The sequence below is a fragment of the Perognathus longimembris genome, chromosome 17, assembly GCF_023159225.1.
Source record: "Perognathus longimembris pacificus isolate PPM17 chromosome 17, ASM2315922v1, whole genome shotgun sequence".
Classification (NCBI taxonomy): domain Eukaryota; kingdom Metazoa; phylum Chordata; class Mammalia; order Rodentia; family Heteromyidae; genus Perognathus; species Perognathus longimembris.
The window spans coordinates 43,444,485-43,460,034 of NC_063177.1; the positions used below are offsets into that span (position 1 = coordinate 43,444,485).

Consider the following 15,550-nt stretch of genomic DNA (forward strand, 5'->3'; position numbering starts at 1 on the left):
TCTAGTGCTCCATCCCTTATTTCTAGCTATTCATGAAGATGAGATCTGAAGGATTAAGGTTTGAAGCCAGCTGGGCAGAAAAGTTTACTAGACTCATTTCCAAAATAACCAGGGAAAAAAGCAGTACTGGCAATATGGCTCAAGTGGTTGGGTGCCAGCCAAGCAAATGTGAAGCCCCTGAGTTTCAAAAACCCAAATCAAAGAAATAAAATACTGGGGCTGGGGATATGGCCTAGTGATGTATACATGAAGCCCTAGGTTCAATTCCCCAGCACCTCATATACAGAAAACGGCCAGAAGTGGTGCTGTGGCTCAAGTGGCAGAGTGCTAGCCTTGAGCAAGAAGAAGCCAGGGACAGTGCTCAGGCCCTGAGTCCAAAGCCCAGGACTGGCAAAAAATAAATAAATAAAATAAAATACTGCTCTACTTCATTCTACTTTCATAATTTGGAGTAGTTGTTTTAATATTGTCATCTGAAACATTTCCCATCTACTCAAAGGAGAAAAGATTCATATCAGAGACATAAAGAATATGCTGGAAAACTTGGGACTCAAGCTCACTAAACAGGAAGAGTGGATGCTGTTAAAAAGTCTGCCCATCTGTAGTGAGTACTTTGCTCCTTCCTGCTTTTCAGGGAAACAGGGAGGTGGTGTGGGCCTCTGGGTGAGGAATGTAAGAAATTGAAGCAACATGCCATTCTGGTATAAGAAGTCTTGTTCTTTTTTATTTTTCTTGTTTATTTTTCATTAGGAAATGAGAAATCTCTCTTTACATGCAGCCAGGGGCCCTTGCTTAAACATTGACAACACAGCTAAATTCTTCTGGAGCCCTTGATGCACCACATGTCCTCAGGCTCTCCCCTGGGCGCCTCCCATCTCATCACAACCCATTAGCTAAAAGATGAACACCTGAAAGCTGGGCACAGGTGGCTCACGCCCGTAATCCTAGCTACTCAGGAGGCTGAGATCTGAGGGTTGCAATTCAAAGCCAGCCTGGGCAAAAAAGTCCCTGTGAGACTCATCTCCAATTAACCACTCAAAAACTGGAAGTGGGGGCTGGGGATATGGCCTAGTGGCAAGAGTGCCTGCTTCATATACATGAGGCCCTGGGTTCCATTCCCCAGCACCACATATACAGAAAATGGCCAGAAGTGGCGCTGTGGCTCAAGTGGCAGAGTGCTAGCCTTGAGCAAAAAGAAGCCAGGGACAGTGCTCAGGCCCTGAGTCCAAGCCCCAGGACTGGCCAAAAAAAAAAAAAAAAAAAAACTGGAAGTGACACTGTGGCTCAAGCGGTGGAGTACTGGCTTTGAGCACCAAGGCACAAAGACAGCTCCCAGGCCCTTAGTTCAAGCCACACAACCAACAACAAAAAGATAAACACCTGAGATCAGGGGCTGCTGGGATTATGTGTATTCTGATGTTAGCATCAAATGCTCTACTCTAAGGGCTGGGAATGTGACTTAATGGTAGAGCACTTGCCTAGCATGCAATGAAGTCCTGGGTTCAATTCCTCAGTACTACATAAACAGAAAAGGCTGGAAGTGGCACTGTGGATCAAGTAGTAGAGTGTTAGCTCTGAGCAAAAGCTCAGGGACAGTGCCCAGGCCCTGAGTTCAAGCCCTAAGACTAACTCCCCACCCCCACCAAAAAAAAAGTTCTACTCTAGGTTCACCATAAAGACACTAGCATAAGCCCATTTCTCGGGGTCCCCACAGAGACATCATTATCTATTCCCATGGTTCCTGCCCCCAACTGTCCCCCAGGCAAGGGCAAACGTACACATACCCATTGTCAATGGAGCTATTTCTCTTCCAGAGCAATGAAAGCAGCATCCTACCAGTAAATGCTCAACACCCATCCAAATTCTTCACACACGTCCCTCACATAGTGGCCACTCACTGTGCCTGGCATTCTCTCATGAGCAATTATGAAAATGGAGGCTATTTGGGGGGGAGGGGCTGAGTATCAGGCCTTGTACATGGTAAACGAGTATTCTGCACTACACCCTTTCAGCTTTCTTAGCACTTTGGTGCTGGACATAGAAAGGGGATGCCAGATGACTCTAATGGTGACTTCCACAGACATACACCAGGCCCTGCAGATACTCCTGCACAGGATGAAGGCCACTAGGGTTTGATAAGACCCATGAGGATGGGTCAGGCTGGCAGATGTCTCCTCTTCTCCATCCCATCTCTGTTTTCACCTCCATCAAGATTACTTAATGAACAAAAATAATTTTTAAAACTGTCTTTTTATTACTGTTTAGGTTGATAATTAGTTTTGCGATCATCCCTTTATGGGGTCTACAGTTTGAGCTAAACATATATGCATACCTCATGAACCCAGAACATAGGCAGGGAAGAAAGGAAGGGACCAGAAAAAAGAGGAAGAAAGCAGAAATACTGAGAATGTGTGTGTGTGTGTGTGTGTGTGTGTGTGTGTGTGTGTGTGTGTGTGTGTACTACACTGTAGCCACTGCCCATGTGTCCAGCTAGGAGATAAACGGCACACTGAGAACAGTTCTTCTTTCATTACTTGAGGATTGAACTAGATAAAACTTGTAAATGAATCATAAAACAACCTAGAAAATCTTTGACTCTGTTATCCTTCGACTTGAATTTCATTTTACAGAGGATGGAATGGTGTACAAGAAAAGAGTGCTGAGAGGCTTGAGGCATTTCAAAGGTAATGAGAACAGCACCGAAAATCACTGTGCTTTGGCTTTGGGAAGAGGGCTGAAGCTTGAACTCAAGGCTCTATGCTTGCTGGGATGGTGTGATACTGCTGAGCCATGCCTCTACCCTTGTGGTTGCTTTTGAAAAATTCTCACTGATCAGAGAGGGTCTTAATGATCTCATATTTGGCTAGTTTCTTGATTCTGAATTTGTCTCTTCAACCTATCATTCTGCTGGGAGTCTATGGACTATGATAGAAGCAGTCATGGTTAGTAATATGTCACTATTCCAAGCTTGAAGTTGTGTTTTCATTCAGATGGTTATTTTTATTACAATTTGTCAGAATTATCTAATTTGTTGTTTGTTTTATTTGTGTGTGTGCCAGTCCTGGGGTTTGAACTCAAGGCCTGGGCACTGTCCCTGAGCTTTTATGCTCAAGGCTAGTGCTCTACCACTTGAGCTATAGCTCCACTTCTGTTCTTTATTTGGTGATTAATTGGAGATAAGAGTCTCGTGGACTTTCCTGCCCAGCGTGGCTTTGAACATCGATCCTCAGATCTTAGCCTCCTGAGTTCCTAGGAGTACAGGCGTGAGCCACCAGCAGCCAGCTAATTCTTCTTTTTCATTGGTCATTACTACCATTGACAGTTATAGCTCAGTGCAGAGGGAGTGCTTTCTCTTCTCAATTCCAGTACTGACTGAGTTTACTTATATAGCCTGTGGTATGTGAGTGGGGAAATGGGTTGGTTTTGTGTGTGTGTGTGTGTGTGTGTTGGGTGGTACTGTAGTTTAAACTCAAGGCTTCATGCTTATGAGGCAATCACTCTACTTGTTTGTGCCATGCCTCCAGTTCTGCATTTCTTATTTCTATCTCCTTATTTCCTAAGAGAAAAAAGTCCCTTTCAGTAACCTGGAAAATCTGGTGAAGGACATGGAACTTGAACTCATGGAAGATGACTATGTGGACTTAAAGAGCCACCTGCCAGTAGATGGTAAGTAGATAGGAAGTAGATGGCCAGGATTTCCAATACTACTGTGATGGGAGGAACCCTAAGCTTCCGTGTGAGGACTACTAAAAGCAGAATTCTTTTTGAGTGCCTTTGAAAAACTGAGTATTTCTCTGTGTGCCAAATGGCTAGAGTTAACGATTGTTACCACTGTGACAAATGCTATTACCTATCTTTCTTCTTATGTCTTTCCCCCATCCTCCCTTTACATGTATGCCTGCTTTAAATAAGATAGTTCCATTATGATTTAACAAGATCACTATAGCTAGGCGAAAAACTAAACAGAAGCATCAGAGAGGCATAACTCATCAGGAAGAATTTGTTGAGATGAGCCCCAAGCCAAGATTGTTTCATATGAGGGAGTTAATTTTGAGCCTAGCCAGTAGCTTCCCCATTAATAAAAACCTGACTGGGGGTTGGGAATGGCCAGCTTGCATCAGAGAGCTTAACTGCCCATTTTTCAATAAGCATATATATATATATATATATATATATATACACACACAAATAATTATCTATTCAAGGTTTCTACTGTCCATAGTGACTGACAGGTGTAGGTAAGACAGGCCACTGCTACCTGCACATCTTCCATTCTACCCTTACTTGTAGCTGGCCCTAACATAAAAAGTTTTGGCCTCTCCTGTACTTTAAAATCTAATTCGTGAATGAGGGAGGAGGTAACAAACAGTACAAGAAATGTATCCAATACCTAACGTATGAAACTGTAACCTCTCTGTACATCAGTTTGACAATAAAAATTTAAAAAAAAAAAAACAAAAACAAAAACCTAATTCGCGGGGCTGGGAATATGGCCTAGTGGCAAGAGTGCTTGCCTCCTACACATGAAGCTCTCGGTTCGATTCCCCAGCACCACATATATGGAAAACCACATATTTGGAAAACGGCCAGAAGGGGCGCTGTGGCTCAGGTGGCAGAGTGCTAGCCTTGAGTGGAAAGAAGCCAGGGATGGTGATCAGGCCCTGAGTCCAAGGCCCAGGACTGGCAAAAACAAACAAACAAACAAACAAAAACAACCTAATTCGCGGGGCTGGGAATATGGCCTAATGGCAAGAGTGCTTGCCTCGTATACATGAAGCCCTGGGTTCAATTCCCCAGCACCACATATATAGAAAATGGCCAGAACTGGTGCTGTGGCTAGCCTTGAGCAAAGAGAAGCCAGGGACAGTGCTCAGGCCCTGAGTTCAAGGCCCGGGACTGACAAAAACACACACACACACACACGAAAAAAACCTAATTTGCACCAGGCTTAATTGTGCTAGTAATTATTCTTATGAATAATTGTCTGATTCTTCCTCCCATCATAAAAAAAATCATAATAGTTACTTTTTTAACTGTGATCTTGGTCCTTACATATTAGCTAGAGATTCCACAAAATGCTTTCTACCCTAAGAGGCTTTTGTTATCAGTAAGGAATTTAACTGATTATTTTTGACAGTTTTTTTTCCTAACCCAGAAGTGTGACTATTTCTATGTCACTTGAATTGTTCAATTTATTTGTCTAGCACAAACTAGTGCCAAGCACCCAGCTAAAGGAGTGGACAATTTACAACTTATTATATAAGGAAATATTATGTCTGATTCCTGGTCTCAAATAGCTTCCAGTCAAGGGATGGAGAGGAGGAACATAAACTCATTTAGAGCATAAAGAAAAGATGCTAGTGGAGGAACAAAGGGTGAACAAATGTAGCAGTGGTACTCACTAGACATTATGTTGAAAATGAGCTATACAACTTGTAGGTGGGAGGGAAAAACTGGGAGAGTGCAAGAGAAGGGGTGACACTGTCCAAGAAGATATGTACTCTTTTACCTACCTTATGTAACTGTAACCCCTCTGTACATGACCTTTATAATAACAACTTAAAAATTCAAAGAAAACTGGAAAAAATAGGATTCTAACAGGAAGCTGAAACATCTTTTGAGGGGAAGAGAAAAGAATGAAGGCAGGAAGAGTGAGCAAATGGAGTCATCATATTCAATGTACATTATATGAAAATTGAACTATATAACTTGAGGGAATCAATGGGATTGTGGAAGATGGGGGAGGATTGTGTAAGAGGGACATTGATCAGATGCATTGAATTCATAATCTAACTTGTTGAATTGAAACCCCTTTGCACAATTATTTAGAGGTGGGGAATGATGTAAAGGCTTCAGGGCAGTACTTGTGTAAATTCAAACCTGTCTATTGCTAGGGCTGAAGGAAATCAAAATGGTAATAGTTACCTATATATTCACTTTATTGATTTGGTTTTTTTTCTTCCTTTGTGGTTTGAATTAAAATAGTGGACAAAATCCTGAAAGACAAATTCCAATTCTTTATATTGCAACTTAAAAATTTTACTATCATTTTTCTAATCTCTATGCCTGAATTGTCTTTTCTTATAGAGAATCAAATGGTTTACTTCAATGATGAGATGGATGAAGCAAAAATTTTTACTGGTGAGTAGAAGTCATGGTGATTGGGCTGGGAATATGGCCTAGTGGTAGAGTGCTTGCCTCATATACATGACGCCCTGGGTTCAATTCCTCAGCACCACATATGTAGAAAAAGCGAGAAGGGACGCTGTGGCTCAAGTGGTAGAGCGCTAGCCTTGAGCAAAAGAAGCCAGGAACAGTGCTCAGGCCCTGAGTTCAAGCCCCAGCACAGGCAAAAAAAAAAAGACAAAAGGTACAGAAATAAAAAAGTGGCAACAGGGAATAGACCAAAAGGGGGAAAAGAAAGCAAAAAAGAAATAATTAGAAGCAATACAGTAGAAAAACCTCTTGTTTTCATTCCTTAGAGTTCATTTAAATAAGCATCATTTTATATGGCATCATTTTATATGGTCATATGCACATAGCTATTGAGCCATTGATCCTCTGCTAAGAATACCCTAGACATATTCGAGGAAAAAAATATTTTTATAATGTATAAATTCTCTGTAACTCAAAGCACGCATTCAGATGTCCTTTATTTAACTTTATGTAGTTTGATAAGTTTCATTGTAAATTTGCTCCTCCAATTAGGAATTAATCCACATAAATAACTGTTTTTCATAATTTGGAATGATTCATTTTTAACGTGAATAACTCCGATCTTTGCCAAGGGGAGAGAGTTGATACTCGTCACCTGCGCCGTGTGCTGAGGAGACTGGGGCTGGTGCTTCCTGAGGAGTACAAGGAGCTGCAGAAGATCTTGTCAGTTTACAGTAAGTAGATAAGCAAATCCTCTGAAGCTTAGATGTAGGGGCTTGGATGTGAACCCTTCTGAGATTGTATATATGTGTATTTAGTAAAATGCACTTAGAAAACATGATGCTCACAGAGGAAATCTTAGTGCTTGTTGCCACTTTCATTTCACTACTGAAAGTTGATGTCTTTCACTATTCTCCACCATCAAGACAAGTTTTCTTGCTCTCCTGGGAGCACCACTTGCTCTAAATTATGGCCAAATAGAGAAGCACACCAGGGAAATAAGGGGAAAAAAGAATAAACAGGAAATTAAGACTGTTTTTAACTAAGCAACGAGTATAGTAAGTATCTTTACTTTGGTTTCATTTTCCCATTAGGGTAAAATAGGATAAGTTGCCAAAAAAAAAAATCAGAAGGTGTTTCAAGTTTTTTTCTACAAATTATATTTGTTGTATTTGTGCTGTGTTTACTAATCTTCTCAGTGTTTAACCTATGTCATAAATGGTACCCTGTCTTACAGCTAGTGGAAAGGCATATAAGAATCGATTGCTAAAAGGAGTGAAGACCCTAAGAGGTGAGTGATAAGCATAGTGAAAACACAGGTTAAAAAAAAGATCTTTGGTCAGGCATGGTAGGGCATTTCTGTAATCCCAGTACCTAAAAGCCAAAACAGGATAGGGAGCTGAAGGCCAGCCTGGGCCATCTAGAAAGACCCTCTCAAAAAAATCCTTACATGTATTTCTTTATTTCAGTCATGACACTTGAACTCAGGGCCTGGGCATTGTCCCTAAACTCTTAAGCTCAAGGCTAGTGCTCTACCATTTTGAGCCACAGCTCCACTTCTGGTCTTCTGGTGGTTAGTTGGAGAGAAAGGTCTCAGGGATGTTCCTGCCCAGGCTGGCTTTGAAGCACCATCCTCAGATCCCAGTGGATTACTGGCATGAGCCACCGGCACCCAGCTATATATTATTTTTTAAAGTTTTCGTTTTTCTACTTGATAATTTATTGATTAACATGATTTGAAACTTGCCATTTTAATGTATTCACATTTGGATATCTAAGTATCATATCACTGAAAAGTTCTGAACACTTTTCCAGCTAGACAGATATAGACTGGCTACTGTTGCAACCATGAGTCACTAGACTAGCCTGCAGTTGGACCATTCAGTATTTAGAGAAATATCCTATTTCTACTTTACATAACCAAGTCTATGAACATAATTATCCTTTTAATTTTTAACTATAGAAATATGTTTTAGGGCCAATAGTAAAGCATTTTCCTTAGCAAGTACAAGTTTCTAGGACATTTACCTAGCATGTGTGAGGCACCTACACACACACACATACACACACACACACACACACACACACACACACACACAAATGTGATGTTCTCCCTACCTCCCACCAATCTAACCTACCTCTTAAAGGCAAATACTGTTAAACATTGAATGGTCACATATCGCGTTTTTTCCTACTGTTAATAGGCATACAATTTCTTTTATGTTCTGGTGCTTTACCTACCAAATAGCATTTTCGATATGTGACCATGGTTCATCTTTAACTCTTAAGCCTCACTGTTCACATTCTTATTCTATGTCCTTCTTTTCTAAGAGCCCCGGATCAAACTCAGAAAAGTAGAGAGACTTTTGGAAGACCTGGGAATCAGAATGAAGGATGAGGAACTTGAAGAACTAATGGCCTGTATACCAACTAATAGTGAGTATTCCCCCCATTTCACTGCACTCGCCAGAGAAACACACAGTCCTTCTATCATAGCTGCTGACAGAGCCTCTTTGGTATCATATAAAATAAAAGTAAATGGATGCTGGATATGTTGGCTCAAGCCTGTAACTTCAGCTGCTTAGGAGTTGGATTCTAGGGATTGTGGTTTGAAACCAGCTCAGGCATGGCGGGAAGTGCCTGTTACCTCAGTTACAGGGGAAGCAAAATGGCTGAGCATAGTGCCACTTACCTATCATCACCCACTGACACAGGGACGCACAAATTAGAGAATCTTGGCCCAGGCCAGAGCAGGCACAAAATGAGACCCTACCATGAAAATAATGGGGGGAAAAAACAAAAAGGGGGGAACCAGGCACTGGTGGCTTATGCCTGTAATCCTGGCTACTTGAGAGGCTGAGATCTGAGGTACTTGAGAGGCTGAGATCTGAGGATCACTATTCAAAGACAGCCTGGGAAAGAAAGCCTGTGAGACTGGTATCTCCAATTAAGCACAAAAAGCCAGAAGTAGAGGTATGGCTCAAATGGTAGAGTGCTAGCCTAGAGCACAAAAAGTCAGGAACAGTGCCCAGGCCCAGAGTCCAAGCCCCAGAACTGGGAAAAAAAAAAAAAAAAAAAACACCTTATGAGTTTCATAATTTCAGAATGTAATACAACATAAATTTGTGAATCATAGTAAGATGGATTTAGCTGATCTTAAACATTTTCCCTTTGCCTTACAGTTGACAGAACAGTTTATCTGAATGATTTGGTGGATACTATCAGTTATATTAAGGGTGAGTTACAAACTATGATGCAAAAATCTTGTAAATATTGTCTTCAATGCTCTGAAATTAGTGATGAATGGAAGTATTTCCTACTCACCAAAGTTTAAATTCTTACCTATAGCATAAGTTCCATGTTTGTGGATGCTGTTGAACTCAGATAAACAATAACTACTATATATTTACAAATCCAAACCCTTAGAGTTCTCTGAAATGTACCCCCAAAGAATTCTTCAGTATATCAAAAGGCATGGATTTGTACCTTTTCTCCTTCTTAGCCCTCTCCTAGAAAATTATCCTGAGAATAAATTTATTTAAAAAAATTAAAATCCCTGGGGCTGGGAGTATAGCTTAGCAGTAGAGTGCTTGCCTAGCATGCATGAAGCCCTGGGTTTGATTCCTCAGTACCACAAAAACAGTGCCACTTCCAGTTTTCTGGTGGTTAATTGGAGATAAGAGTCTCATGTACTTTCCTGCACAGGCTGGCTCTGAACTGCAATTATCAGAGCTCAGCCTCCTGAGTAGCTAGGATTACAGGCTGAGTTACCAACGCATGGCTCAGAGTCAAATATATAGATTTTTTTTGGGCCAGTCCTGGAGCTTGAACTCAGGGCCTGAGCACTGTCTCTGGCTGCTTTTTTGCTCAAGGCTAGTACTCTACCACTTTGAGCCATAGCTCCTCTTCTGGCTTTTTTCTATATATGTGGTACTGAGGAATTGAACCCAGGGCTTCATGTATACAAGGCAAGCACTTTACCACTCAGCCAGATTCCCAGCCCTCAAATGTATTTTAAAACAAGTAAAAGTTAAATTTTAAATATTGGTATGTATTTCCAGGTGTTATAGCAGACAGACAGACAGAGAGAGAGAGAGAGAGAGAGAGAGAGAGAGAGAGAGAGAGAGAGAGAGAGGAGGAAGACAGGGAGGAATAGAAGGAGGGAGGATAAACTTGTAGGAAAGAAATGAATATTCAAGTAGGGTAATAAGAGAGAAACTAAAACTAAATTCCTAGTGTAGCTCATACTGGAGTCAGTTTTGCACTAACCCCTCAGCCAATTCCAAACCCCTGGTAAGCTTGCTTTTCTGTAGCTACCTTTGGTTCCCCTAAAGCCAAAACCAAACACATGTGATTTTTTTTCTCTTTTTGTAATTGCTTGTACCTAAGTTATGGAAAGTATAAGCACAAAGAGCATTTTTCACCTTTATAAATAGTTTCATACTATTTCTTACCTTTCCTAAGGAAACACAGTTGATATCCAGAACTTAGAGAAGTTTCTAGCAGGAAGAGGGATTAGGCTCACAAAAGAAGAGGTGATGGATCTGATAACTCATTTGACATTTGACAGTAAGTGTTCTTTTCTATAATTATATTATCTTCCCAAACTGTATTTTTTCCATTATAGAAGATCCTTAGAATCCAGGCACAAAGGCTTATCTCCATAATCCTAGCTACTCAGGAAACAGGATGATTGGGGTTTGAGGCTGCCCTAAACAAAAAAAGTCCAAGAGAGTCCATTTCCACACATAAAAATCTGGGTGCAGTGGCATGCATCTGTCATCCCAGCTATACCATAACTGTGAAGAGGATGATGGAGGCCCAGGCTGGCCCTTACACACAAACTTGAGATGCTACTTGAGAAATAATTAGAGCAAAAATGTCCAGGGGACATGGTTCAAGTAATAGACTATGCAAGCATACAGCCCTGAGTTGAAAACTTCAGTACAGAAAAATATTCAAAGACTTTCATTTCTTAAACCATAAGTACTAGCTAGGAATGTGGCTTAGCAGTATAGTGCTTGCCTAGCATGCACTGAAGCCCTGGGTTCAACTCCTCAGCACCACATAAACAGAAAAGGCTGGAGGTGGCACTGTGGCTCAAGTGGTAGAGTTCTGGCCTTGAGCAAAAAAAAGCCAGGGACAGTACTCAAGCTCTGAGTCCAAGCTCCAGAACTGGAAAAAACAAAAACAAAAGCATAAATGCCACTAATATGTCCTAAAAGGGAAGAAAAAAAGAAGAGAAATTAAAATTGGGACCATAAAAGTATTAAGAAAAAATGCACAGGAGAAGCAGAAATTTGGAGTCATTTGACTATTTAGTGAGACTTCTAATATTTTTATTCAGCTAAGTTACATGACTTACCCATTTGTCTTTGTGCTATATAACTACTTTTTTGTGGTGGTGATAATTGAACTCGGGACCTCAAAGCATGCTAGGTAAGGATTGTGCCACTTGAACTATGTGTTCAGTCCTGAAGATAATGCATATGCTGGCCCATTGCCTGTAAAACCATATCCCTCCCCTAACAGAGGGTAAGTCTCTGGAGCCTCCAGTTTTGAGATAACTGCAACCCTGTATAGGGGATACAGCAACCTGAGTAGGCCAGATTGTATGCTTTTTATTCATTAGTGCTCAGATTTTCTACTTTAACTGAATTTTCAATCTCTACCTTGTCTTCCTTCTACTATGTTGTTACATTTTGCATTCTGCTATATAACTGGACACTGCCTAACCCAACATTTCCTAATTTAAAACTGGATGGGTAATTGATTTTAACTAAACTGCCTAACACAGAATTATCACTGGGTACTGGTGATCATACCTAAAAGAAAACAATTCAAATTACAGGACAAACTGATAGAGTTTCAGCTTATAATATTATCTTTAATAACATCACAATTTTATTAACTTTTATATAACAGCCCCCATATCTGAATTTAAATGTTTTATAGGAAATGGGAAGGTTGATGCAGCTTCAATAATGGAGGGCCTGAAGAAGCTTAAACGTAAGTAGAAAATTATAATACAATATAAGAATTGATAACTGGATGCTTTCTGTTTATTTCAGATGCTTTATTGGTTATAAATATAATACATGGCCGGGCACTAGTGACTCACATCTGTAATCCTAGCTACTCAGGAGGCTGAGATCTGAGAGTCATGGTTCAAAGCCAGCCCAGGCAGGAAAGTCCATAAGACTCTTATCTCCAGTTAACCACTAAAAAGCCAGAAGTGGAGCTATGACTCAGGTGGTAGAGCACTAAGCCTTGGTCTCAAAAGCTCAGAGACAATGCGTGGGGCCATGAGTTCAAGCCCCAGGACCACCATCATCATCATCATCATCATCATCATCATTATCTTTATCATCATCATACATGAAACTTATGATATGCCTCAAAGCAGAGCATTTGCCTAGTAAGATATAATATTTTAAGAACTTAGGTATGGTGATATTTTTCATCTATGTCACTCAAAAACAGCACACATGAAGTAGAAATACCTCCCTTATTGAGGGAAGGGTTAATTTAAATACAAAATACATTAAATTATTTGTAGAATCAAAACTAAAAATGCTTTGGGGGGGGACTATTGGGACTGGGAACAGGAGGGTGGGAGGGTAAAGGACAAGGTGGTGAATATAAATATGATCAAAATACTTCATACACATAGGCAATCCACACGCTCCTTTACAGATGTTCCCACCTAACCATTAAAAGAACAGAGCCGAGAATGTGGCCTAGTGGTAGAGTGGTTGCCTCGCATGCATAAAGCCCGGGGTTCAATTCTTCATCACCACATATATAGAAAAAGCCAGAAGTGGTGCTGTAGCTCAAGAGGTAGAGTGCTAGCCCTAAGCAAAAAGAAGCCAGGCTATACTCTGAACTCAGGCAACAACAAATGCTGGAGGGGATGCAGGGAAAGAAGAACCCTTCTCCACTGTTGGTGGGAGTGCAAATTAGTACAACCACTTTGGAGAACAGTATGGAGGTTCCTCAAAAAGCTCAGCATAGACATACCCTATGACCCAGCCATACCACTCCTAGGCATCTATCCTGAACAACAGGTCTCAAGATATCATAAAGACATTTGCACATCCATGTTTATCGCTGCACAATTTACAATAGTCAAAATATGAAAACAACCCAGATGCCCCACTACAGATGAATAGATTTAAAAAGTGTGGTACCTATGCACAATGGAATACTATATAGCAATTAGAAATTATAAAATATTTGTATTCACAGGGAAATGGTCAGAACTTGAACAAATAATGTTGACCGAGACAAGCCTAGAACACAGAGAAAAAAGGGGCATGGTTTCCTTGACATATGACTGTTAGGGAGGGAGGAGGACAGTAGAGACCAGGTCTGCAAAACAACAAACTTCTTTTCAAGTTGTATTTCCACATGTTTGGGTCAGAGACTTTACATTATGTATCTAAAACCAAACATCTACTAAACAGAAAAAGGTCTAGAATAAACCTATCAGTGGATCACAACAGCTCAACAGCTATATACACATGATCATATAAGATGAGGCTAAGCAAAAACAACTCCAAGAGAAGGACACAGCAAGATTCTACTGTTGAAGTTCTACTGTTAAAGTTCTAGGTGAATTTCCTGTGGCATACCCTACATGGTTACTGTATATGATTTTGGTACAATGGATATTGTATATATGCCTACCTGATCTAGGGAAGGGAAAGAAAAATGAGGGTGTAAGATATCACAAGAAATGTATTCACTGCTTTATTATGTAACTGTACCCCCTTTGCCACCACACCTTGTCACTAAAATTTAATAATTAAAAAAAATCCAGGGACAGTGCTTAGGCCCTGAGCAAGAAAGAAAGAAAGGAAGGAAGAAAGGAAGAAAGAAAGAAAGAAAGAAAGAAAGAAAGAAAGAAAGAAGAAGAAAGAAAGAAAGAAAGAAAGAAAGAAAGAAAGAAAGAAAGAAAGAAAGAAAGAAAGAAAGAGAAAGAAAGAAGGAAAGAAGGAAGGAAGGAAGGAAGGAAGGAAGGAAGGAAGGAAGGAAGGAAGGAAGGAAGGAAGGAAGGAAAGGAAGAAAGGAAGAAAGGAAGGGAAGGAAGGGAAGGAAGGGAAGGAAGGGAATGAAGGGAAGGAAGGGAAAGAAGGGAAGGAAGGGAAGGAAGGGAAAGAAGGGAAGGAAGGGAAGGAAAAGAACAGATCCCAGGCTGGGAATATGGCCTAGTGGCAAGAGTGCTTGCCTTGTATACATGAAGCCCTGGGTTCAATTCCTTAGACCACATATATAGAAAATGGCCAGAACTGGCGCTGTGGCTCAAGTGGCAGAGTGCTAGCCTTGAACAAAAAGAAGCCAGGGACAGTGCTCAGGTCCTGAGTTCAAGCACCAGGAGTGGCAAAAAAAAAGGTGGACTGGAGGTTTGGCTCAATCTGTAAAGTACCAGCCATAAGATGAAAGAACACAGAAGAGCATAAAAGCATAAGGTGCTGAATTTAAGCCTCAGTATGGGAACAAAAATTAAATAAAAATAGAATTATTTTAAAAAGAAAGAACGAACAAACGAACAGAGCCCAGAGCCAGCAGTAGATGCTAGAGGCTGAAACAGAAAGTAGACACCAGGACTACAGATATGTGGCATCTTCATGTCCATTAGAACATAATGAAAATATTCTTTACTTAGGGTCCAACCTTAACTCATGATCTCTGACCCAAGCTTTGTTTTTGTTAGGTCTTGAGCTAAGGGACCCAATATTTACTTGTCTGGAACAATTGCTGAAAGGACAAATATGAGAACAATGACATTGAGACTGTGCTTAGGCACTAGGTAACACTGATCTTCATCACACAGATTGTAAACAATGGCAAAAGAGCAAGAGAAGTCATATTCTGGATGTTCCTGCAGACAGGTGGATGAACAATGTGAACAGAGTTGGAGAAAAGTTCATATTTCTTTAAATGTCACTGCCGCCACTCCCAGCAGAGACATGTACTTCCAATCCCCACAGAAACCACAAACCCCAGCACCTCATACATACATAAATACATACATATATACATACAGAAATATAAAAAGAGATAAGTGAATAGTTTTTATTTCAATTCTGATTCTAGTACTTTACAAAGCTTTTTTTTTCAGAATTTGATATATTAAGACACCAAAAGCAGCATATGAATTAAGATGGATATCCTACATAATTATGATGTTTGTTTCAGTTCTCACTTATTTGGGGAAAAACTAAGATAAACTATACTCTTCCTTTCTATAACTTCAAGTTTTGTGTAATTTTGGATCTTTATCTTGTCTTTAAGCAAAAAGAATAAGTCCACACAAGCTGATAAAAAGTGCCAGTGATCTTAGAGGTGAGTGTGTGGCCTGTGTGACAATGTCATCAGACAGGAGTGAGCC

General features: G+C 40.4%; 1 protein-coding gene across 1 annotated transcript in view; it reads left to right on the top strand.

The window, feature by feature from the left end:
* The window catches only part of LOC125366514 (EF-hand calcium-binding domain-containing protein 13-like), a 47,165-nt gene extending 40,252 nt beyond the window's left edge, over positions 1-6,913 (top strand). The window contains exons 28-32 of the mRNA XM_048367272.1: positions 500-604; positions 2,631-2,684; positions 3,562-3,666; positions 6,088-6,141; positions 6,789-6,913. Coding sequence (XP_048223229.1) covers positions 500-604; positions 2,631-2,684; positions 3,562-3,666; positions 6,088-6,141; positions 6,789-6,898 — 428 coding nt within the window. The 3' untranslated portion in view covers positions 6,899-6,913. The remainder of the gene's footprint in view (positions 1-499; positions 605-2,630; positions 2,685-3,561; positions 3,667-6,087; positions 6,142-6,788) is intronic.
* Positions 6,914-15,550: the final 8,637 nt, after the last annotated feature.